This window comes from Falco naumanni, chromosome 2 (assembly GCF_017639655.2).
Source record: "Falco naumanni isolate bFalNau1 chromosome 2, bFalNau1.pat, whole genome shotgun sequence".
NCBI classification, from domain to species: Eukaryota; Metazoa; Chordata; class Aves; order Falconiformes; family Falconidae; genus Falco; species Falco naumanni.
The window spans coordinates 31,551,430-31,577,899 of NC_054055.1; the positions used below are offsets into that span (position 1 = coordinate 31,551,430).

The 26,470-nt window shown below is 38.6% G+C and overlaps 1 protein-coding gene across 8 annotated transcripts; it reads left to right on the forward strand.

Annotated features, from left to right (window-relative positions):
• Nucleotides 1-25,701, forward strand: RCBTB1 (RCC1 and BTB domain containing protein 1). Of its 8 annotated transcripts, none has more exons than XM_040583868.1 (13): nt 1-181; nt 6,429-6,599; nt 7,453-7,603; nt 8,083-8,249; nt 11,432-11,590; nt 12,684-12,791; nt 13,728-13,870; nt 16,877-17,067; nt 20,131-20,257; nt 20,748-20,899; nt 21,575-21,705; nt 24,746-24,895; nt 24,988-25,701. In XM_040583868.1, the coding sequence occupies exons 2-12, from the start codon at nt 6,456-6,458 to the stop codon at nt 24,884-24,886; spliced, it is 1,614 nt and encodes a 537-aa protein (XP_040439802.1). In that variant the 5' UTR covers nt 1-181; nt 6,429-6,455; the 3' UTR covers nt 24,887-24,895; nt 24,988-25,701. The 8 variants fall into 8 exon arrangements, 7 of the variants coding, with proteins under 7 accessions (XP_040439802.1, XP_040439801.1, XP_040439799.1 ...); XM_040583867.1 differs by having other exon boundaries at nt 6,449-6,599; XM_040583865.1 differs by lacking the exon at nt 1-181 and adding an exon at nt 487-598 and having other exon boundaries at nt 6,449-6,599.
• Nucleotides 25,702-26,470: the final 769 nt, after the last annotated feature.

The window sequence follows — 26,470 nt, forward strand, 5'->3', positions numbered from 1 at the left end:
ACCGGCGGGGCTAGGTGCCCGGCGGCCGTAACGGTCCTAACGGCCATAACGGCTGTAACGGCAGCGGGCGTGCCGGCGGTCGCTCGCCCCGGCGCGGGGGCACCTCGGAGGCGGCGGGCGCGGCCGACCCGCCGGGCGGAGGGGCGGCGGGGAGCCAGCCGGGGCATGGCGCAGGGGCCGGGTGAGCAGCGCTCGGCGCGGCACGGGCTGGGCGGCCCCGGCGTGCGGCTGCGGGCTGCTCCCGCCCCGCGCAGCCCCGTCAGGGCGCCCTGAGGGCTGCGGTGTGGCGGGGGTGGGGGTGGGGTGGGGGGCGGCGGCGGCGGCGGGGGGTGGGGGGGTGGGGGGGCGGCGGCGGCGGCGGGGGGGGGGGGTGGGGGGCGGCGGCGGCGGCGGCGGCGGGGCGAAGGCCGCCGCGAGGACCCCGGTCAGGGTCTGTGGGGCTGGTGGCCCCGTCCGGGGGAGGAGGGGGGCGGTCTGACAGAAAGGGCGCTTGGCTGGGGGTCCTCGTCCGAGCGGCTTGGCGAGGCTTTCGCTTGGTCTGAATGTCTCCCACACAGCTCCCTCCCTCAAAGTCTCTTCCTGCCTGGCGCTGCTCGCAGTATGTTCTTACAGTTTTTGTTGTTTTTTCTTCTGATTCACGGTGTTTCAGTTCATCCTTCCCTTTGTTGTCTGCTTCCTGAAGGCTGAGATCTAGCTTACCGAAAAAGCAGGGCTCTCAACAGTTTTTTGGATTTTGTTTTTTTCTCATTGAGCTTTATTTGAATAACTAGACTAGCGTTTCTTTAGGTTTTAATACAGTTCTTCTACATTAAATGTTAAAGGAATATCTACTTTCTAAAAACAACTTTCAGAGTTCTAATTTAGACAGCTTAAGTGATCCCTTTCGGAAAGCATGTGGTCACCTACTGAGGAGAGGTAACATGGACTTTAATCACTTAAACCAGGAGTGGAATTATGAGGAAAAGATACTAAGCATTATAAGTGCAAGTGTGTTTACAGCACAAAGATTTTTAGGAGAAACTGTTTGGAAGATGTAGTAATTCTTTACAGCCTTAATATGAATGTTTTCCTTTGAATGCTTATCTCTGTATGCATCAGACTGAAATATAGGTATTGCTTTAGAATATGTCCTGTGTGCATGGCTTCTTCAATAAGCTGCAGTAGTGCTCAGCTTAAAAAAAAAAAAAAAGCATATTGTTATTATAGTTTTGTTATGGTGGTTGGATGACTGTCATGCTCTTAAGGGATTTTTCCTATGGCTGAAACAGTCTTATGTTCAATAGTATTCATGTGCATGGCATTTTTTGCTTGCTTGTATCTCTTTCAGCTGGTTACTCAAAGCAAATAGGAGGCCTGGTTGTCAGTTCTTAGATCAGCAGGTTTTTCTTTCTCTGTATTGCTCATAAAAGGCATCCAGAAATAAATCATGCAGACGTTTGAGCACACAGATTTTGTCACAGAAATCTTGCCTTATGTAAGGTCTAAGGAAAGTAAGTTAAGGCATGTGATTTCAGGGAGTGCAATATCTTTTTGCTGCCAGGAAGAAAGCCACAATAACCTCACTTGATTCACACATCTGATTAACGTTAATAGTATGTATTATTTCCACGTTCTTTCTCAATACTGAAATATGAGATTAAAAAACCAAACATAAACTAGAAAAAACATGGGCAACATTAGCGTTACATCTAGGATTTCACTCTTTCTTGGTTGAAGTGTATGTAAAATTAAAAAAGGATCAAGTATGCCAGTTGGTTCATGTTGTTCTAAAGTCAGATATCCCAGCTTTTGTGTTCTCACTGCTGTTTATAATTCCTGTAGACAATTAGGATAAATGAAGCCCTGAGCCTGCAGTTTCTTTCTGTGCAGACTAAGTCTGCCCAGCTAGAATAAATGGCAACATTGGAGCCTGAGGAAAGAGTGAAACAAACACACGCAATTTCGTCCAAATAGCCTTTATAAATAAGGGGATAATATTTGAGGAGTTAACTGTAGCTTTTTTGTTGAGATGACAATTGGTACTGTTTTCCTGGTAGGATGTTGTGTTAGGCTATTGTTCTCTCCAGCATGGATTTGTTTAGCTGAACTATAAACTCTGTAAAACTTTTATCTAAAATCATTTAACAAAACATTTTGTAAACACTGTTGTGTTTGTTTTTGTTTGTTTTTTTTAAGGCATGGATTCATGTTTCCCTACAAGTATCACTGAGAATCAATCTGCACACCTTTTCTTTAGAAAGCAAACTAGTGAGAAGTTGAACTCATAGGCAACAGTCTAGCACAGAATTTTTGAAGGACTTGTGTCTCTGAAAGCATGTGACATTTTTTAATTGTGAGCAGATCTAGATTTTTTTCCCCCTAATGTTGATGACTGCTCAGAGTTCAATTTCTTCTTATCACAATATGTGGCTGGTTCAGTTTCCTTCTTTACAAGTCATCCTTTCTTGCTTATTTTTAGCCTCACTGAAATTCAAACAATCATCTTTGTTTCTGTTCCTGTTAGTATTGTATACTGAGATTGTCGGACGATTTCAAAGATGTCAAAGCAGTTAGAAGAGGTATTGTTGATATAAGCTCCCTCTGCTGGTTAGTTCTGCAGTAGAAATAAAGCTGTATGGTGTATAGTTGTTTATCACTGAATCACGCAGCAGAAATGAAGACAGTTAAAAGTAGTGACATACAGTGTTTCTAAAAGCAAGTATCTACTGGAGCACCAAGTTTAAGTTTATGGCTTTTAATTGCAATTTACCTAAAATCTAGATGTTGATATGTGACAGATCCTCCTTCAAACTGTTGCTTGCCATGTTGCATGCAAAATCTAAATAGCTTGAGAGCTAATATACTGAGACAGCTATTTGCAAACAGATTAAAGTAACTTCATTACTTTGGACTCCGTCTGCTGCTATGTTATGCTTACAAACTTTCAGTTAAAGTGCACTCATAGCATGTCATGTAGTGGAGTCCAGGTCTGTAGGTGAGTATCAGAAGTAAGCAATAGCCTTAGATAACTTATTGATACAGTACAGGAAGGGTGAGTGAAGGACACTGTTTCTTTGTGCCACTGTTGGCAATGACATGACTGAAGTCTTCTAGGTCAGCCTTCTGTAGCAAGGATTTGCCCATAAGAAACTCTGCACACACCTTCCCCGCTCCATGTTCTGACAAATGTTGTGCAAAGATGAAGTTTGAGTGATTGGTGTGAGAGATCAATCACTATATTGCAGTGTCTACCCTTTCAGAAAGTGTGCGGTGTGTCTTAGAGGATGCTAAAATTAATTGGATTTCTGTTTTGATAACACTGAGTTACTTTACTGACATCTCCATTTACAGTACTATATATAAATAAATACTCCTCAAATACTTTTTCCCCAATGTAGACCTCCCCCCTCTTCCCCCCCTTCTTGTGGCAAATAGAACTTTATTGGAAAACTAGGAAATTGGTTAAGGTTGTTAAGGAATCCATCTTTAGAGATGAAAAAGGTGGTGCTTATGCCTAGGTTGGGCATTTCTTTTCTGTGGGAAATGGAGAATAAGTAATCAGAACAGCTTTCTATGCACAGTTAAAGCTAAGAAACAGGAATCCATGTATAAGCCCCAGAACTTTCAAGTTTGTATGTTATTTCACTCATTTAGACATAAGTATAAACAAAAATAGCTGTTGCTACTGTAAAAATGTTGCCACTGAATGATGATAGGTACTCCAGCGAATGGCAGCATCTAAGGACAATAGTTAATATTTGTAAAGGGGAGGGGAAAAGGACTTGTGTTTGGGGGGAAACAGTATGTATTATATAAAACAAAAAAACTCAAACAAGGAACCAAGAGGAAACATCTCCTGCCTTTTAAGGATTTTTGTGAACCTTCATTAGCTGCTAAACCTGGAGAGGGTTTAGGATTGAGATTTATTAAAGAAACCTGCCCAGTGGCAGATGAGTTGTCATTAAAAACCTTTTAGGGAAAACTCTTGAAATAATTTGTAGGATTGTGGTAACAGTTGAAATTGGAAATATACTGAATTGTTTTAGATAAAGCAGTGTTAGACCCGTCAAAAATTGTAAGAATCTGCATCTGTGGGTGGAGTTCATTGCTTATGCCTTCAGCGTGGAAAGTCTTGTGTGCTTGAAAGCTTTTCTTTTACCTACTGCTATTTGTTTGTCTGACAAGAGACCCAGTTGAGCTTTGAGGTATGGAAATGCAGTGTAACTCACATAGATTTTGGAAGTACTTGGAAAGGTTTTGTCGAAGTGGAGTGGAGTGGTCATACAGTAATGGAAAATAAGCCAAGTGTATTAAAGACTTAGTGCAAAGATCAGAAAGGGAGAGAGAAAGTAGCGTATTTAAAACTGATTACCTTTAGAGTAGAATAGGTTGTCAGGGTGTGGTAAGAATTGTTAATGTTAATTTCCTAGGACATTCTCCATCAAAATAACATTTTTCTTCATGTTTTAAATTGACAGGATGCATTGGAAAGAACTTCAGTAAAGAAAATATTTTTCTTGATGTCTGGTTTATGACACATTTGTTGTGTGGCCAATTTTATGTTATATGAAGCATGTTAAATAGGTAAAGGCAGAAGCGACGGTTACTTGGTCTGCTCAAAAGAACAAGTCATCGCTGTCTTCTTTTAATTGATTGATAGTGTCATATGTTAAAAGATTTGCCAAAGTGAGGTAATAAATCTTAGCAGCTAACTAGTTGGAGTTTGTAACTGGACTAGAAATTAAGAAGAAATACATTCACATCTGTTTAGCTGTGTAGAATGTGCTGTGGTCTTGGCATCAGATAGACTTTCAAAAATTATTCTACAAATAAATTTATTATGAATGTGCCATCTGGAGACTTCAGGTGTTTTCAAGACCTGCTTCAGATGTGAAATGTAGAGTGAAGTCAGGCTTGTAGTGAGAGAGGTACTTGTAGAGCAGACCTGGGTTTGTTGGAGCAAAGTTACAAAATTTGATAAGGAGACAAGTCTGGGTTTTGTTTGTTGGCTTTTTTGTATACCTACTTCCTGTGTGACCTCAGTGTTTCTCAAACTTTTAAAAAATAATAAACCCCCTCCTTCCAAAACACATGTGCACTGAACAACCTGTATTTTAGGATTGATTGTGGGTCTTAAATAGCTTTCTGAAGCTGTGGCTTGGTTGTCAGCACATTTTTCAGAAGCCAGCATCAGAAGCAAAGGAAAGAGGCTCTCTTGTGTTCTCACTGTCATCCATATCAGATACCCAGGCATCAAGAAGAAGCCTGACTTGAAAACAACAGCACAAAGAATAGTGGAATGGGATAGGACTGCAGCAAACAAATTAAAAGGAAAGAATTAAATGTTGGTGAGAGCGTGGTGTCTGCATTTCTTACCCATTGAATGATACCTTAGCCTGCTTTTTAAAAATCCTTTATTGTCATTTATATCATGTCACTGACACTCTGTGGAATTCTCCATCTAGTGCTTTTCACATCTCACAAAACTTGCTGATATCCTTGAGAATGGGTCATCAGTTGTCAGTGGCAGACTCCCTTCAGGGTATAAGTGATGTTACAATTTTTATGTGCAGGACTGAAGGCCTTGATAAGCTCTGTATGTTTGTGTTGACTGTCAGCTTTTTTCCTGAGCTGATGCAATCATCCTGAGGAAACTGGGAAGAAGGAGCATTGTGGAAGGATGTATACATCTGGGTTCGTTGATAGATAATATCTATACCCAGTCATGTTTCCAGCTTTTAATGTGGTCCAGCTTGTTTCTAAGTAATGGATTATGACAATTTTACTTAGTCGCTTTTCTCTGATGTGTTTCACTGCTTAATTGTATGAACTCATGAGTTTAGCTCACGCTTTTGTGCTCTCACAAATAGCTTTTGACTATAATAGCAGCTTTTGATTACACAAGAGGTGGCAGATTTGTGTCATGTGCTTAACAGCCCCAGCTTTGTTTTTATGTGCACGTTTTACATATGCACCAACAGCTTGCTTACATGGCATATATAAGTTGTAAGACTACAATAAAATTCTCACTTGTGAAATTTTTTAAATAGGAATTCCAACTGAAATTCCCTCAGGAATCCACTCTGCCACCAGTGGATATTTGCTAGATCAAAAGCTTTTAGTAAGTTTGCTGGTAGAACTTTTTTGTTAAAAGTTCTGAACATTACTGAACATATGAAGCAGATGTTCAGTTGTACTGAAGTCGAACCAAATATGGTTTACTTAAATATCCTGCTAAGAATAGGTCTGCTTTTCCGTTGTCTTACCAGTGACTTGCTATTTGTTCGCCTTAAAACACAGAAACAATGATTACATATTGCATATAAAATAGAATGCTATGCTTTCAAGCCACAACACATGCCTTTTCTGTCATTTAAAGGAAATTACCTTATTGCCTGTTGATGAAAGTGCAAAATACACTTTTTAATAAGCTTTTGGTTTTATTACAGCAATGTCTTCTTACTTGTAGAAACATCATGACACACAGCAGCATCATGGTGGATGTAGGCAAGTGGCCAATATTTACCTTACTGTCACCTCAAGAAATAGCGTCTATTCGGAAAGCGTGTGTGTTCGGTACATCAGCTAATGAAGCTATATACATAACACACAATGATGAGGTAAGGCTGTAATAAAGTGGAACATTACAATTGGTTGTTTTCAGAGTCCACTGAATAGCTGTAAATTAATAGCTTCTCAGAAGCATTGTGTGAAATTTGTCAATTTCAAAACATGTTGGATATAACTTGTAATATTTTTTTTTTTTAGTCTTGTATGGGGAAAATATAGATGGAGTATGTAGAAAACTTGCAAATGGCAAAGGCCAGGATGGATTACATGCACTTTTGAAGGCAGTCAGAATTCAAAAGAAGTTGTAGTAGCTTGAAATTAAGTGCAAGCGCTCCAGGTATGAAGATATAAAATGAGGTTATGGCTTGCTAAGTGACAATACAGTAGAAGATTATCTGTGGATTTTAATGATTCAGTAACTCAACACGAGTTAGCATTGTGCTGCTAAAAGAAAACAAGCCATGTGTTCTGGGATGTATTAATGGGAGGGTTTCTGGTAAGACTGGGTAGAGTAGGATTATCTTTTTTTTTTTTTCCCCCCTAAGACCTATGAAAGCTGCCTGTAGGATGAACCTCTCACAGTACAGCTGTGGCTGCTCTTTACAAAGACCTTTTAAAAGAAGGTGGTGTCTTTCACTTTGACAGTTTAATAGTTTTTATCATACTTTTTCTGCAAATAACAAGTCTAGCTTTCAGGCCTGCACAGATGTGGAGAATTCTGAATCATCAGTTAACACAGTGTCTCTGTGCTGACTCTTGAGCTTGTTAAACTCCATGAGGGAAGTCTCTGGCTGTTGAGAGCCCATGGCAAAACTGTCCTGGATTTACGAAGACCTGAATATTACCACATCTGTGCATACCTGAGTATACATCATTTGAAATGAGTATGCCTTTGTTTTTCAGGTATTTGTTTTTGGACTGAATTGCAGTAATTGCTTGGGAACTGGAGATAATCAGAGCACAATAGTACCAAAGAAATTAGAAGCCTTATGTGGAAAGAAGATTTCCAGCCTCAGTTATGGAAGTGGACCCCATGTTGTACTTTGCACTGAAGGTAGAAGATTAACATTTAGTATAGAAACATAAGTCACAGATTTTAAGTTCTGCTTGCATTTAACAAGAATGGATTAAAGTGTAATTTTATTAACTTGTTAATTAGGTAATATACACTAAAGGGTTCTCATTGCTTTTAAGTGGAACTAAATGCATTTGTAATAGGTACGGTGAGTTTCCATTTCCTGTGTTGCAACTGTAGGGTTTTACTCTGTCATTTTTGACCTGCTCGGTCTTATCTGTGCACTTTCATGTATTTCCACAATTAATCTAGAGGTTATATTGTGATATATGTATATAAAATAGTTTGTATACAAAGTATATAATTTTTTAATATACAGATGATTCTTGTAATAGTTTCGTTGTTTGTTAATGTCCTTCTACTTTCATGCTGGCATTTGCTAATTTCTTAGAATTCTGCCTGTCTAACTTCCTTGGAATTTTTGGTGGGCTTTATCACAAACTTAAATATTTTTGCAGACGGTGAAGTGTATGCCTGGGGTCATAATGGTTACAGCCAACTTGGGAATGGCACAACCAATCAGGGCATTACTCCTGTTCAAGTTTGCACAAACCTGTTAATAAAGAAGGTGGTGGAAGTAGCCTGTGGCTCTCATCATTCCATGGCACTGTCTTTTGATGGGGATGTAAGTTCAAACCTATTCAAATCTCTTAATCTCCTTCTTGAAGTGAATAGTGCAAGTGGTCTTGCAGTCTGAAGTTCTCTCTTTCTCTACAGTTTAGTTATGATATGACTTTTCTCCTGTTGCCTCAAACTAGGATGTCCTTTTCTTCAGAGCAGATTTGAAAACAACTAAATAAATCCCCTACCCACAGACCCTATCAAAAAAGCCACCCCAACCCAACCACAAAAACAAGGGAATAAAAGCTTAGTAAACTTTTATCTTTCACGTGTTGTATGTCTCGCAGGGATGAGACCGGAAGACTTTGCCACTTAACAGGTGAAAGAATGGTTTGTAAGGTGCACAATGCAACATTGTTATTTGCTTGAAATTCTGTTATTTAAGAGGTAGATAGTTACTTGTATTCACTGGTTCACGTTTGATTCATTTCTCTTGGTCTTCATGATTGCCACACTGGTACTGTGAAAGAATGTTGCTCTGCACACCTCTGCATACCTTGTGTGTAGCTAATGAAAGAGCACTTGGTTTATAGCCAGGTCTGCTTTATTCTATTTGTTTATATGGCTTAAGGCTATGTATTATGGGAAACACATACAATTAGTTTCCAGTTAGTCAGATTTGACCAATGTGTGTGTATCTGATTTGAGTTGCATGTTACTGCATGGAGGAAGGCCTGGTTTCAGCTCTACTTTAACAAAAGAAGAGTTTTAATTTTAAAACCTTCCTAACAATGAAAACGGAAACTACAATTCTTTCCATCCTGGTAATTGGAGCGTGTCAGTGTTAGGGTTCACTATAGAGTCATAGTGCAGCTGTAATACAAAGTAGCAAATTGGTATTTTGAGGGTAGGAAGGAGACCTTGGGTAAGTTTAAGTGGTTTGTGTTGTATCTAAAAGGAGAGCCTGCACTTAGGAAAGTTCTTCATGCTGTCACATTTGACTTGGTTAAACTATAAAATGTAGTGTGCTGGCAGGAAGGAGTGGATGTTCATGTGTTAAACTAGTGGTGCCAGCTGCTGTGTAGTAGCTGCCTGTGATGGCCGTGCTGTCTCTTGTAATAAATGTCACACGCTTGAAATCTCAATGGAAGTGGGGAAGTTTCTTTGTATTTACCGTGGAGTTGATATTTGCAGCTTGCTTGCCATTGTGGCTAGTTAATGTACTATAAATCTATCCCTAGCGTACCTTGCAGGAGCTTAGCCTATTTGTATCCTGAGATTTTATCTGTACCAGAGCAGATTATACTGAAAGCAGCTAAATGTGTTCAGTAGAGTTTTATTTGCAGAAAGATTTGGCTGCAAAAACCCTTGTAACTTGATATAGCTGGAGTTTAAGAGAGGCATTGAAGTTGGAAGTATTTGTGGAAATACTTGGCATAATTGATTTGTACAGTTGGTTCAGTCCAATTTTAATGCAGAGCGAATTAGGAAAAAAAAATAGGACCTTAATGATAGACTTAAAAGACAGCAGAGTCTGTACTTCTCCGAGAGAGGAAACTGATCAGCTCTTCGGCATTTTGATCTACTTCCTGAGATTCTCTACCTCGGTTGTTTGTGTGTGTGTTATTGAAATGAAGATATTTTATAAAGCATCTTCAAATATTCAGTAGGAATCAAATATCCAGTGAATGCAAGTAACAAAAGCAAAGGGCTGCTTTCTTTTATTTGTTTTGTTTAGTGTAAACATGGCAAATGAGTTGTTTTGGTGGGAGGGTTGTTTGTTCTTTTGTGGGATTTTTATTTGGGTTGTTTTTCTTTTCTTTTGGTGGCAGTGGAGGTGTTAGTTTCTAATAACTGACTTTTGGTTTGGTGTTGCAGTAAACAGGTGGCCTCTGGCACCAAAGGATGTGCAGACTTCATGTTAGGGTATCTGTCAGTGTGCTTTTATTGGCCAATGACTGGATATTTTCAAGAGGACAAACTTTTTAATTGGGTGAAGCACCAGAAAATGAACTGTCAGAACTAGTTTTATGCCAAACTATGCATATGTGTGTGTCACGGTTTAGCCCCAGCTGGCAACTAAGCACCGCAAAGCCACTCCCTCCCTCCCTGCTGTCACCCCCCAATGGGATAGGGATGAGAATCAGGAAAAGGTAAACCTTGTGGGTTGAGGTAGGAACAGTTTAATAATTGAAATAAAGTAAAATATAATAGTGACAACAAGTGTAATGAAAAGGAGAGAATGAAGGATAAACCCCAAGGAAAAACATGTGATGCACAATGTAATTGCTCACCACCCACTGACTGGTGCCCAGCTAGTCCCTGAGCAGTGATCAGCAACTCCCAGCCGACTCCCCCCCAGTTTATATACTGAGCATGATATTTTATGGTATAGAATATCCCTTTGGCTAGTTTGAGTTCTAAATATATATAATATTGGAATAATATTTTAATATTCTGTAATATTCTAAATATTACACTAAATCCAAAGCATAGCACTGTACCAGCTACTAGGAAGAAAATTACCTCTGTCCCAAGCATGCATATAATAAAAATTGAAGGAACTGAAAATACAGAGATAGAAATTTTTTTTATACCAAACTACTTCCCCGTCTTCTGGAATTTTAGATAAAAGGAAGCAATATTTTTTGGTTTCATTATCGTTAGTTTGCTACTGACAAACTTTGAACTGTCAGAGATGGTACTTTTTTGCTAATGCTGTTGTGTAAGACAGTTTTGCTACTGTGAAACGTGGGCTGATCTCCTTTCACAGCTTTTGAAAGATACAGAAGAGGTATGAGTGTCCAGCGGCAACCTGGTTTAGAGTTCTGTGAAGAAAACTAAATAGCTGTAAATTGGGGGGTTCAGCTTGTCTGGGAAACAAATTACATTCTGTTTTGCATTCCTTTTTCCAGTGTTGTGAAAGTATAAAGATAGTCCACTTACTAGGCGCTTATAGTCTGACATATTTAATACGGAAATATGTTCCTTTTGTTTCCTGTTATAGTCAGATGCTCTGATTCTGTAGCAAGACACTGAAAAAAGTACCGTGTTCGTATTTGCTAGATCAGTCCTATTGCTGTTTATAATTTTTAGCTGTTGAAAATGAATTTTAAGTATTTTAGCTTGTTAAATGGAATAGTTTACCCAATCTGATGCTGACAACACTGAGATAAATTTGTTACTATCATTACTATTATTAAGGCTTAAACTGGAGGTTTTTTGTTTGTCTGTTTTTATGGACAGCTGTATGCTTGGGGCTATAATAACTGTGGTCAAGTGGGATCTGGATCTACAGCAAACCAGCCGACTCCTCGTAGGGTTTCGAACTGTTTACAGGGTAAAATGGTAGTTGGCATTGCTTGTGGTCAGACCTCCTCCATGGCTGTAGTAAACAATGGTGAGGTAAGCATTGCTACATTCTCATGTTTTCTCTCTGTTACCCAGACTTGAAAGGTTAATGTCTGAACATGGGGAAATGCTGATAAGGAGTCCTCAACTTACAGAGTTGTATTGATAGAGTTATATTACTGTTATATTGATAACTTCTGTGAGACCACTTCAAGGAAAATTCTGCAATTAACTGGAGATGCTGTCTTTACACTGAACATTCCTTCTTGTGGCAAAGACTGTATTGTAACATAATTCTTATTCATGCCTGCAACTGCAAGAATTTGAACAGTTGTATTAAGCATGTCTGTCTTCATATTTCAATAGGTTGTTTAACATATGTCTTCATTAGATTTTTTTGAAAGCGTGCACAATTAAATAGTTAGTCTTTCTGCAAGAATACACTGACTGATCCTGGTTCTTAAACACGCTGCTTAATTGCCAGCAACAAAACCAAACCGATCTTTTGAACATTGCACTAGTATTGTGCAACTGTTTGTTTCACGTACATTTATGGTGCTATCTTGCTTCTAGGTGTGAACTGTAACCTCAATTTTACTACATTTCACCAAACTTGGAGTGTAGGATTTCTTTGAGACTGGAAGGACTGTAAAAGTCACTGAGGTTGAGATGAGCTTTCATTGTGCATACTTTTGTCTTAATGTGCCCACTGTAACAAAACTAAAGTAAAAATTAGAGCTAAACTGGGGACTTCAGTTTAAACTAATCCAATAGCTAATCAGCTGATCAGAATAATTCATTGTCTTTAATGAAAGAAAAAATAATAAACAGAAAGGAAGGTGTAGAGGTCAACTAAATGTTGACACGATGGGAGAGATTTTGCTGTATTGTTTATTGCAAAATTCCTACTGCTTCAAAGACAAATATATTTTAACCTTCTTTAAAAGGTAAATGCAGGATTGGAAAGTTGAATACAGTTAGTCATTACAGTATATTTAATATCTTTCACCCTTCCCTGTATTGCTCTTGAAATAGCATACAGTTTTTTAATAAGATGTACTTTTCTGACTTGTGCTGGATACTAAGACTTAAATGTTCTGTACCTCTACGGAGGAGTGGCTTAATTTTGTTTTCCTTTTACAATCAGGTTTATGGCTGGGGTTACAATGGTAATGGTCAGCTAGGTCTTGGAAACAATGGCAATCAACTAACACCATGCAGAGTGGGAGCGTTACATGGTGTGTGTATACTCCAGGTATGTCTAATGTGGAGATGAAAGTGTGGCTAGCATCTGTTTAAACTTTATCTTTGGAGTCTTATACCTGCTTCTGGATTTCACAGTTCAAATACTGATTTTTGTCAGTTCCTATAAATTACATTAGGCTTATAAAAAGTGCAAGTAAGCTGTAAAATACTTGCTTTTGTAAATTTTGAGTGATTTAAAGTTAGCTAGTGTAAGTATAAGTAAATTATACTACTGATGCAAATTGCATCTTTGTTACAAAGCTGAATGAATGAAATGCACTAGGCAAAGACAAGAAATGAAGGGGAACAAGATGTTCAAACTAGATTCTACATCAATATTCCTGTTAGCCCTTCAGAAGTGAGGGGAGAGGGAAAATGAGTCATGGGTGTGGATTTGGTTGTTTGGTGGTGGGGGTTTGTTTGGGGGGTTTGGGAGGGCTTTTTTGCTGCTTTTTTTTTTTCCTGCTAAAGAATAAAACTAAAATTTAGGATTTCCTGGGGTTTTAGTAAGGTTCTGTGGAGTTTCATGTGATAACTTGGGTTGAATGATTGTTGGCTGTTAAACTGCAGCTCTTGTAGTTTGTATAGTATTCAAAATAGCTAATTCTGAAAGTATTTCAGAGTTGCAAGATGTGATCAAGTTCACTGTTCTTTGTGTGAAGAATCTGCAACTGAAAGCAAGTAAAAGCTAAGGGAGAGTTCACAAAAGTGCAGTAAATATTTAGGAGTAATGAATGAACACTAAATTAATGAAATTGGAACTTTTCCAGTACCTACAGTTAATGTATTTTGTGATAGCTTTAGGTACTGAGAAACAACACATTTGTAGTGCTAAATGAAGAATACCTGAGATATTTAACATCAGCTAGACAAAGGTAATGTGTGCGATAATTTTGTTTCTCATCTCTGTTTTGTTTAGTAGTAATGCTTGTACATTTACTTACAGATTGCCTGTGGCTATGCGCACACACTAGCACTAACAGATGAGGGTTTGCTCTATGCCTGGGGAGCTAACACTTACGGGCAGCTGGGAACTGGCAATAAAAGTAACCAGCTAAGCCCGATGCAGATCATGATGGAAAAAGAAAGGTAATCTTGCTGAAGCTGTTTCTGGATTGATAAGTCTGAGCATGTGTTATGCAGTTTCTAGCACTGGAAGCATGCGTGTGTAGGGCTTGGTGGATTGTTTTTGTATTGCTAATGTTAAAAGCATAGGAAAGGATGATAACTTACAGTTTACTGTAGGCTTGAGTGCTTTCTGCTATCTGTAATGATTATTGAAAGTAAACATTCTTTGTTTTTACCTTATACTGAAAGGTAACGAATGACTAAGTGTTAGGTTATTCTAAATATGGTTCCTTTGGTTAAAAATTTGGAGCTATGAAATTGATAAGCCAAGCTTTTAAGCTGCACTGAGGCCTACATTTTGGGCGGGAGGGGAGGGAGAGGGGGAAGGAAGCACCACCTTTATAAGGAGTGGCATGTGAGGAAAAACAGATTTTCTGAAAGGCTGACAATAGCCAACCGCATAAACAGAACTTGATTTGCAAGGTTGCTAGAGCTAAGGGAAGATAATACCACTTTTATTAGTGGTACCAGTTAGTAGTTTCTTAGTTTCCTAGACTCATAAAAGAATAACCCTAACCCTTCTCCACCCTTTTTCAGCACCCTTGTCATCCTCATATTTGGGATGGCTCTTCTGATATTTACCTACAAACTTGGACCTCAGTCTCATTCTCTGGGCCCATGTGTATGATTAACATACCTCAGTTTGGAAACCTCTTAGTCTATAAATCCCTTAACCTGTAAATCTCTTAACTTGTAATCTCCTCTTAACTAGGAAACAGTTTTGGTTGGTTTTTCTCCTCCATTTCTGAACTTTCTTTTTGGGAAGTCGTTCCTATTTTTTTCCTGTTTCTCACACTAAACAATAAATTAAAAGCTGCACAGTGCTGAGATTATTTAAGAGCTTAAAAAATGAGTGGAGGGAAAGAAGAAAGGAACCACCACAACAGAAACCACTGAGGTGAGGCTGGCTTGTCTGTGAAGGAAGTGACATTAGCAAAGCAAAAGAAAATATTCTTTAAAAAAGCACTGGAAGAGAAATGTGCATGTTTGCAAATAAATCAACTTTGTTTTCTTAGCGTTCTATTTCTTGAGTAAACTAAGGGGAGCTGTTGCATTTAGAACTGTATGTGAACTCAAGCATGGGATTATAATAAAACTGGCATTTGTTCAGTGGCTAAAGGAGGGAGATGTTGTAGAACTTCTGCTTGGAATCTAAGGGAGAGAGAAGTCACTTGAACTTATTAATATTGCTTCACTTGGCTCCCTTGGAAACAGTGCTGTAAGTGGGTGAACTGTCATTTCCCGTGAGGCATATTACTGCTGCTTCTTCTGGTCTTTTAATTTATATAACTCTTTTGTCATTTATATGTAATGCTGGTGACAGTTCCTTAGGAGGTGGCGTTTGATGCTATCTTGGAGAATATTGTACATATAGATTGTAAGGAACTTCTAGACATGTGTTAGTTTGGAGGAACAGCTATGAAGGCCAGCTTCCTGAATTTTAGTGTTAAGTGTCTGCTTAACACGTTACTCTGTATGTGTACTGTAAGTATACTGTACATATACATGTATTATAGTACATGTTCTTAAGTATACACTTCTATAGTATAGTTACTCTAAAAATAGGAATCTGTTCTGCTAAGGAAAGGAAGTTTGGGGAAGGAAGTAGTTTAGGTGCATAGCTATGATGGAAAGCAAGTTGTCTCTAAAATAATTACTTTATGATGTCTCTTGCAGAGATGCTGAAAAATCTCAATGTTGCATAGAGGTTCATAAATTGATCGTGGTGTAAACCAACCCATTAGTTTTTTATCTGCCAGAAATTACTGATACATACTGAAAGTGATTGTAGGTTCTTTCTGTGTTTGATCTTGAAAACAATTTTTGCACTTAAAATGTAGGCTTTATGTAAAAAAACCTTTTTTTCCTAAAAAGCTAACTCTTCATGGATATTGTTGGGTAAAGGAACAAACATTTTTACATGTATATTTTTAGACTGCTTGGAAAGACATTTATCCCAGCTGATCTGTTTCTGGCACAAAGGCATGAAATCCTCTGATGTATATTTTTAGTGTGGAGAAAAAACAGGAAAGCGTAGCTTTTGTTTTGAACTGACACTGGCACTTCCCCTGGTTTTTGCTTATCATGTGAACAGAGACACTGGAAATGTCCTTGCGGTCCTTTTAATGGAAGTGTGATTCTTCTCAGTTATTGTAATGTTTCAGATAGCAAGATAGGGATTGTCTGAGCAATGGGAAAACAGAAGAGATTGTGTATCAGCAGCTCTAATATTTTAAGTAACTATGTGAGGTGGGTGAAAATAATATATAGACTTTATTTAAAAAACAACCATAACTTTCCAAGAACGTGGAGTTAAGTGTGTGTATTCACCTCTTCTTAAATGAAGCACTGTCCATGTACTGTCCTGAATTTCAGTGTTGAGGCTTTCAACAGCAAAAGAAAGAGTTTCCTACAGGTAGTAGGTCAGATCTCTGTCTACATACACAAAAAAAAAGATTAAGAGAGGGGTAGAAAGGAGGGTATATTGAAAAATACATAGGAACTTAATTTCAAAATGAGATAACTTTTGTAATATCCATTTGAAAGAAGTTCTGAAAAATGCTTTGCAAAACCCTTAGTAGTATAACTTTCTTGCCTGTTCCCTAACTGGAGGTTTCATAAGCTCCATAAGCATTTTTTCTTGAGAGTAAGTCTCATGTGCATTGGTTTTAAAGGGGAAAAACAAAACTTTGTTTTTCTTCATTCCTTTCCCATGGTTATGGAAGAAAAAGAAGGAATGTCAACTGATGAGAATGACAGAATGCAGTATCTGATTACAATAAGATCTACAAGCAATCTGAAAATGCCATTTCAGTTTTTAAATATCCACTCAAACAGTATCTCATTTGCGCAGGACAAAGAAAGAAGTACAGGAGTGTAGATGCATAGTTTGGTTGGCTGTTACTTTGGTGAGACATTTGGAAAGTCACTTGGTTCTGTACCTTACAAGGTTTCTTCTGTTTGCAGGGTTGTGGAGATTGCAGCCTGCCACTCTGCTCACACGTCAGCTGCCAAGACCCAGAGCGGCCAGGTGTACATGTGGGGCCAATGCCGTGGGCAGTCAGTGATCCTTCCCCACCTCACTCACTTTGCCTGCACCGACGACGTGTTTGCTTGCTTTGCTACTCCTGCCGTTATGTGGCGTCTGCTGTCAGTAGGTAAGAACAAGCTCCGGTATGGCAGCCAATGCTATAACCTCTGTGTACATATGTAGTAATTAGTACAGGATACCACTTCTATGTCAGGATGGTTCCTGCTTTAAGCAGAAGCAGTAATTAAAACTAGCTCTTTCAGCTAAGTTTTTTTTCTTCTGAAGAAAACAGTCTACTTCAGCAGCTAAGGGTTCAGCATAGGGTTAACAAGATTGTTTGTTTGCCAGTATACATCTGGAGAGAATCCTTGTTTACCATCGCACTGTGAATATTGTCTGTTTCCAACCTTTGTATTGTTTGAGCTCCAGCTGAGGACTGGGAAGGACTTTTGAATCATTAAACATAACTTTTTTTTCTCTTGATACTATTCCTACTTGGAAGAGTGCTCCTGATGCCTGTTACTTTGCTATCTAGCAACTTTGAATTGTAAGGGTTATCGCTAGCTTTTCCTCCTTAGTATTTACCCTTCCAATATGAATATGAAGGAGAAAATCTCACTCATATGCTTCTAGGAAAGTAAAGAATTCCAAGTTTTCATTTTTGAGATTATTTCTCTCATCTCAGTTTAGTTTGACTTTCCCCAAAGACAGGCAGGCTTGTCGATAGTAGTCCCTGTAAAACAAGACTCTAATAGAATTGTTTTCTGTGTTGGAACTCTCTTCTTATATTGCCTTGGATTACATTTTGGGATGCAGTCTCTGTGACCACCAACTTAAGCCCAAGCTTTTCTTCTTGATTATCTTTGATTCACATGCCGCTAATTCTTATTTGACCCCAAACATAAACAAATATTAATACAGCTATAAAATGCTTAGCTTGCACTAAGCAAACACTAAGGTGTTTTCATGTTCAAAACATGAAGATGTTTTCATCTTACATCTGTTGCTTCAGTTCTTGAGATCATTTAGGAGATCTAATCTGTTTTCACATTGACAACAGATCCTAATTTTGTTAGTCCCCATACAAAACTGGTTTCATGGAGGCATCACATCCTAAGTAACCTTTCTGCAGACTCGGACTTCATCTTTGTATGTGGCTTGTCCTAACCCAGCTTCTCCATCTTAACCTGTTATTTAGCGTGTTGTCACATTTCTAGAGGGCATCTCATCTATAGAGGAAAACTGGATAGTTTTACTAAAGACAGAGAAGACTAGCTTGGAGTGATCTGCTTCTGGGTAAAATCCATCGTGTTTTATCCCACCTCACTTTCTTCATTCTCTAATCCTCTGCGATATGTGTTAGTCTTGCCCTCTGTAGAGGTCTGACGGTTGTCCAGTCTGTTGCCTTTTGCTAATAGTGAAAGTGTTTTAAATGACATCTCCCCAGTTCAGTACCTTTCAAGTTCTTGATTTTTATGAGGTATTCCCAGACTGAGTATAACAAGGTATTTGACCTTTGTACTTGCATTTTAATTCCTCTTAGCCTTTGGGGTTTTTTTCTCTTCTTATTTTGATAATCCTACTTACTGAATATTTAAATCAAAAGCATTAATTCTGGGGACACTTTTAATCTTCATTTTCCATATAATTTTTTTCCTTCACTTTTTTATTCATATAGGTTAAAAACTTTTTTTTTCTTAGTGAGAGCTAACTCTGCATAAAAGTTATTGTTCTAATTCCAATTTTGATGGCTTTGCCAAAAAAATTAATCAGTCACTCAGGATTGGCTGTGGTGAAGTACAAATATTCAGCTGTTTTTAAGGAATGAACCTAAGGTATTTGGAGTGAAAGTTGATCTACTGCATAGCTTAAGCTAAGCTGATGACCTAGAAAAAAAATCACATGAGCAAATGGGGGGGGATTGGAACGTGGTTTAGTCAGCCCTGATGAGATGCAGGTTCTGTGGATGATCCGTGTAAATTGGAGGAGTGTATGGTCTTTTGTGGCACAAACATGATTTGTCTGTTACAGAAGTATTTCATTTTAAATACCAGCTAATTTAGCTGTCCCTAATGGTGAAGAGGGATTTGTGGTTTGTATATGGATGAACAATATGCAGTTCTGTGGGACACAAGAGACAGACCACATCCTGTTACAGTAAAAATCTACTTATTTATCCTTTCCATGCTGTACTTCTGAGAAACCATGTGTTTTGAAACACACTTTTAAGATGTATGAACAGAAGCCTCAAGTAGTGGGGTTAAATTAGACTTTTCTAAAACTTCAGATTTCTCAATTTACCGCAAACCTTGGCCAACTTGTGCTGCAACTCTTGTATGATTTCTAGAGGTACAGAATGGGACCTCTGTGGGACCAGTGCCATAGACCTTAATATACAGAACTGTCAAAAAGCTGTAATATCTCAGATCTAATCCACTTCCAAAATTGCTGAAGTCCTGTGTCCTTGGTTATACCAAGGACACGGTGTCTACTGTCTCTCTTCTTCAACAACACTGCTGTTGGGTTTTGTGTTGTCATAACTGACTAATAAACTGAGTGTAATGGTGTCAGTGATAGTTCTTGTTAGCGAGACCTGGCAAAGAGCCTGCAGGTTGTCTGTTAAGGTATCTAATCCGCCAGCACAAAAAAAGTGGCCAGCTGGTGACATGTTTTCTTGCCTTTCAGGCTCAGTTCACACCCTGTCAGTGGGGCTGAAGTACTGTACACCATGTTTCAAGTGAGTTGCAGGTGATGCTGCAGGCTCCCGTTACCAGTGGCCTGCAGGTTATCCACAGGTTCTAGTTTGCAGGTTGCAGAGCTGAGCTGACCCAGCACTAGCACTGAGCTGCCAGCAGGCTAGGCTGGCAATTTCCCGGGTGGTGCCCAGGTAGAGAATGACAAAGTTCTCCAGGTACCTTCCTTGGTGCTGTGCTACCTCTGTGCCATGAGCTGGAATGGGAAATGCCGACCACTGCTGCCTGTAGCTGTTGCAGAGCAGCCCTTGCCAACAGGAAATGGTATTGGATTAATTCATTGTTACCATTTCACCGCTTAAGCCAATGGAGCCCTGATAACTGACCTATTTTCCTTGGTATGCTCTTAGTTGAGCTGCTAGCTTTAGCTAGTGGTGTGTGTGTTCTATTTAAGATGTTTAATGGTTTTTTTGTTTGTTTTAAAAATGTTTCTCTAGAGCATGAAGATTTTTTAACAGTAGCAGAGTCTCTGAAGAAAGAATTTGACAGCCCAGAAACCTCAGACCTTAAGTTCCGTGTGGATGGAAAGTACATCCATGTCCATAAAGCTGTTCTGAAAATCAGGTAGTGGTCATGTTTCACAGCTGCTGTTCATGCAGAATAACCTCTCAGTATTGCACCTAAAGGGGGAAAAAATGTAAGGGGTAGGGAGGGACCCCTAAACCTGTAATATATAGCATCTATGTATCCATAATCACTTTAAATGAAGCAATTGTGAAAAAAAGTTGAATCAGAACTCTGTCTTAAAATGGTCCGTATTAAATTTTCACTAAGCCTGTTTGTTGTTCCCAGGTTAATAAATTCTGTTAAGTTGGCCTGAATGCAATGGATACACAGGTTGTTTCTGTAGCATAGATCAAATAAGAGTTTTATCTTGATGCATAACAATGCCCACAGCATTAGGAACCAAAATGTGGACCACTGGCTGTGATGGAGTATGGTAAAATATTAGTGAATATTGCAGACTGCCCCAAATACGTATTTCAGGGGGACTGTAATGTAACATTCCATGTGTTCATAAAATAGTGTTCCAGATGATGTCTTTGTCTCTTAGGTGTGAACACTTCAGAACCATGTTCCAGTCGTACTGGAATGAGGATATGAAGGAAGTGATAGAAATAGACCAGTTTTCTTATCCTGTGTATCGTGCCTTTCTTGAGTACTTGTATACAGACAGTGTTGACCTTCCGCCTGAAGATGCAATAGGTATTGCTTACAGTCCAGTTATATTAGAAAGCAGCATCCAGAAAAACTGACACGGGATACAGAATAAATGGATTAATATTGGCTTCTGGTCTAGCCTATAATGCATTTTACTGCTGATTAATTAAGCTGTCTTTAAAATACTGTTGCAGCAAACTTACATATTTAGAAATAAACTATGAGCTGTTTTTTTCAAGCTTGGGTGAGAGACTATCTGGGTTAAAATACTTGCATGTTTTACTAAATTGAGTCTATGTTTGTTTAGGATAAGGTCAAAGAATCTCAGCAGATCTAAGAGGGAAACTTGGACAGCAGAGCAAAGAGCAAGCTGTAATTCAGGCACAGATTTTTATAATGGTAGGGGTTTTTTTCTCATGTTGCAGTGCCTGTTTTGTGATAGTTCCACTCTCGCAAGCAGTTAGGTATGCAAATCAGTGGAACAGCTTGCGTATTTACAGAGATTAATAGGATTTGCGTCATGAGGTAGTAAAAGGCCTTTCTTCCTGTGTAATGGTAAAATGCATTTTTCTGAGAAGTAACCTACTTGGAAAAAGCATGTTATAGAGCTATAGAACACTGCATACAGAATACAGGTGCAGTCTATACACCAGGAGCATAAACTCTTGTTGAAAGAAGAGATCATTACAGCTGACTAATACGGTGGCATTTTCATTGCAGGGCTTTTGGATTTGGCTACTTCGTACTGTGAAAATAGACTGAAAAAACTGTGTCAACACATTATCAAGAGAGGAATTACTGTGGAAAATGCATTTTCATTGCTCTCTGCTGCTGTCAGATATGATGCAGAGGTAAACTTCTAAACTTCAATCTTTTAAATAGGTGGCTGCTTTCTGACAAACTATGGAGAAAAACAGCCAGTTATATTTTTATATAAGCTCTCTCTTGCTATCAGATAATACTACTTGCCATTTTCAGAATTTAAGAATGCTGGACTTATAAAAACTGTATTTGCTGTAAGAGATGTATTATTTTTTTTTCTATAAACCAGTACTGGGAAGGTGAACTAGTACAGATATCTAAAGATGCCTTAAGTCCCAGGCTGAGACTCAGTGTCTGTAAATGTTTGCATTGCCTTATTTAATGGTAAAAGGTTAGGATGCTGTGCCAAGCTTCATGAATTACTGTTTCTGGGGTGAAAAACAACACTAAGAAAAATCTCTGAGGAGGAAAACACTAGCTCTGAAACAAGGGAAGGGTTTAAACACAAAGAAAAACTGTAACAATAGGAAGAGCAGTCTTGTAAGCTTTAAGTTACTTATTTGTTGTGTGATGTCATATGGTAGTAGGTTTGGGGATTGAGTGCATTGGAGATTTTTTTTGGTTGGCAGGGTGTTTTTTGTTGGTTTTTGTTTGGCTTGTTTAGCTACAGTCAAATACACTTTCAGTCTTCACAGTATGCTAACTAATGACATAGCAGGATAAGAACTGTTCTATGGACCTAATAAATGTTGAAGACAGAGAAAGAGTGTGTGAAAGGTGGGGGGAAGGCTAGCAAAGCTTCCCTGTTGCATAATGGCTGACTTCACTACTAGATCACTAACATGCTGCTTCATGAACTAATTAGGAAGTATTCCTGGGCTTGCCTCAGCTATTTATGTTCATCATAGTATCTGTGCATCATGTTTGCAACTTTGCAATTGGCTAGTTTTTAACTTGCTACTTATGCTCTTAAAGCAGTTTTGGTACTTGGTAAATCAGCTCATTGCTTTGCCTTTTACATAATATTCAGCAGTTAGCATGCAGGTGCCCTAACTTATTTCGGAGCCTCGTGGTGCATTGCTTGTTTGGTATACCTTACCCAAAGGGTTGTGCTAGTGTCTGAATTGTGGCTTCAGCTCTACTGTGAATAATGATTTCTTTAGTGGGAGTTCATGGAAAATAGGAAGATTTCCATATTTTAGCCTCAAAAGACTGTTAGCAGGATGTGTCTTCAGTGTGTGATTGATTCCACTTGTAAAGGGTAGAAAAAATCCAGTTACTATGCCTTGGGTTTACCTCACTAGCTAAATGAAGTTAGAAATGACAATAGAACTGTAGGCTGAAAGGCTACATCAAGGAGATAGAATGGGTGACACAGAGGGGTGGCTTTTTTACTAAAAATGTTAGTAAAAATTGGTTTTTACAGGCTGTAATGCTAGATGGGGGCTTGAAATTGCTTGGGTGATGTTCATTCAAAGGACTGTGCATCTGGAAGACAACAGTTAAAGGAAGCTGCTTTCCTAATTTAAAATAACTCTGTGACTTGAAACTTTCCTATGCTTGCTTTGGGGGACTGACAGACATGGCTAGAATTAGGTCAGGTCTGGCTTCTTATTGCAGCTTTTAATTATCATTGGATATATCTTGTGCTTTTATTCACTTCAGTCTGTATTAAGTAGTTTGCTGGGAGTGCATCCATCTGCAAATGAAATTCAGTCTTTTTTTTTATGCAGAACTTTAATTTTTCCGAAGTTACTTACTAATAGTACAGTATTTCTGTTTATTGTATGCTTTTGTTGCATTGACTTGGAATATGAATTTTTTAATAAAGCAGTGCAAAATATTGTAATGTGTATGATGTAATTTTGTTTAAAATCCTAGCTCATGCTGTTACTTAGAAAAGAAAACCATCAGTGTTCAGTTCTAATAAGCTTGTCTTTTTTTGTTGCACAGATGCCACCCAAGTCAAGATCTGCAGCTTCAGAATGCCTGGTTTTAGGCCAGGATATATTTTTATATTATTGTTTTGTCAAGAACTCTCACTGGCACACAGTTGCTCTAGCTTCCTTAAGTGAAAACATGAATATTAATCAGTCTTTCGTACCTCATGGCTTAAAGAGCTCTGCAAATTTGTTATGCCTTACTGCAGCACCCAGTCTGCTGAGCAACTAAGGAAGGGTGTGTTCTCACATATGAAGTATTAGTTCTACAAACTTAAAAATTAGAACAGGGTGGGCAGTTGCTATTTTGCAAGGGCTGCAGCTTCCTCCTTATAGCAGCTTAGATCTGCAATGCAAAGAGTAGACTTTCTCCTCAAAAGAGGAGTTGGAAACAGTCTGAGTGGGAAGTGTTCTGTGATCAACTTTACATTGACAACAACTGTGTCTTGTTTTTTTTTTTTTTAGACATCCTTTCTCTCTGACATCATGTGGGTGCAATGATGGTTGTGAGGCTTTTCTAATCGTTAAATGGAAGGCACTTCCAAGTAGACTCAAATATCCAGAGCTTACTTTCTGCAAGAATTGCTATGCTGTATTGTACTACAGTACTTCCTTTGAATAATTTTTGGGACATCTGTGAAATACTTTGTAACGTGGGTCTGTTTCTAATGCACAGAAAGGCTGCCTGCCTAAACCTTGCTTTAAAACTCTCCAGTCAGTATATGCTTGGACCGAGCCTGACACGCAACTTTAAGATTTCAGTGAAGCCCTTAATTAAGCAGGAAGTCAAGCAACCTTATGTATAGATTTGAGTTTGTATTATGGAACAAAAGAGCTGAATTTTCTTAATCCACAGTCTCAGTTATGTATCATTACCCCAAGTTCTCCTGTTTATATTGGGGTTTAATAGCTGTTAGTGAATGCAGGTGAAACTCTTAAAGCGGGAAAACTTTTAACAAATTATGGTTACTTTTCGCCTTGTAACCATGTTACGTGGGCAGAATTATCGTTTTCTGTTGCATTTACAAAGTGACTGTGTGTGGGAAAACCATTGAGAGCCACTGGTTAGCCATGTATTTGTCTAATTCTCTGCTAAAATAAAGCATATACAGGCGTTTGTACCTGAATGTAATTTAAAGATATAAAGATAATAAGTTTGTTTGTTTTTTGTGTTTTTTTCTCTGTTTAGGACTTAGAGGAATTCTGCTTTAAGTTTTGTGTCAATCATTTGACAGAAGTGACACAAACCACAGCGTTTTGGCAAATGGACGGTCGCCTGCTAAAGGAATTCATTGCTAAAGCCAGTAAATGCGGAGCCTTTAAGAACTGAAATGAGGCTGTAAGTTATGGGTGTTTGTAGGGGTCTTTTGCAGTTACAACAGTATGTCATAACTGTATGGGTAAAAGTGAGTCTTACCTGGTTCCTTGCAGGAGAAGATGTGAAGGGCCAGAGTGAAAACATGTTTTCTGTGCTCGAGTGAACTGTTGCAAAAATGTCAAGTGAAATATTCACTTGCATTTAGCAAGCCTGGATGGTGGAACTTGCTCAAGATTTCAGACAGAGTGAGTAACTGCTACAGTGTGCAAAGGACACCAGCTGTGTTAAGGACTCACCTTTTTTAGCCTAGGAGAGCTCCGTTCTAGCACCACCTGTTTGTATTTTCAACTTACTTTTTGGTGTTGGAGAATAGTCTGACCTGAGCCACTGAATGATGTCACTTAAATCATTAACTCCCCGGGGTTATAGAGAAACAAATGGCATGGATATCTCTTACTGCATTTGCATGATCATGGATGAATTTGCCATTTGCTGTGTGTAATTAACCAACTGTATCTGGTGCTTAGAAAAGTGTGCAAAACTATCATATGCTCAAAGCCTATGCAAGTGACTTTGAAGAAAGGCATAACTAGCAAATTTAATTGGAAGTAAATCTCTTATATTTGAGTATACCTTAATATAAGTTGTAATGTGTACTTTGTGTAATCTGTTCAAGCAATATTTATAATGGTTAATGGAAAAAAAATCCCTCTTCAGTGATTACATTGGTTCCCTTGGAGAGGAAGAGATACACTGTTCTGAAAGCGGTGGTTTTGCATTTGTGTTGTCTAAATCTAAACTATGTGTAATAAAATCCACTTTTTTTTTTACCTGTTCACTAGCAAACTTCTTTGGACTATGGAGAAAAGGGCAAGTTTTTTGTGTTACATACCGTATATATGCTGCTTGATTTTAAAAAACAAAAAAGCAAAGAAAAAAGCACCAAAAATGCCCCCCCCCATGTATTCCTGCATCTTACCGATTTCACTGCTTGACAAACACCTGTGATCTGTTTCAGAAACAGGGAATTTATTTGTAGGCGCTAATTCAAACCCCAATGACTACAATCTATGGATCTGATATTTTTTTCCACTAAGTTGATATGTGACTGTAACCGTATAGCAGGTATGTACAGACATACACACCTACTAATGCTATTGTGTGCTTTTAAGTTGTTACATCCACATCAAATGTGAGGTAGAGCAGAGAACTTGGGAATTTTAGATTTGTAGTTTGTTAACTACAGGTCTAATTTTGGGGTTCTGACTCTGCTGAGTTTTGCAAAGCTGAGGATGTTGTGTTGTTTGTAGAGGCCAGGGAGCTTCTGCAGCATGTTGGGCATTCAGTCCAGGGTAGTCTGAGACAAAATGCTTCCAGCTGTCATAACTGTTTCTACACCTTGTTTTGGATTGTGAACTCCAGCCTGAAGATCTCAGCTTGGCAGGGGGTGGAACAGAAGAGTACAGGACTAGTCCTTTAAGCTGTTCTGAAGCTTGTCGGTAATTTGAATTGCTGCTATAGGAAAAAAGGGCCCACATGAGCTTTTACGTCTTTGTGATGACAGTGGATTTGCATCTTCCTTTGTTCCCTAAGAAC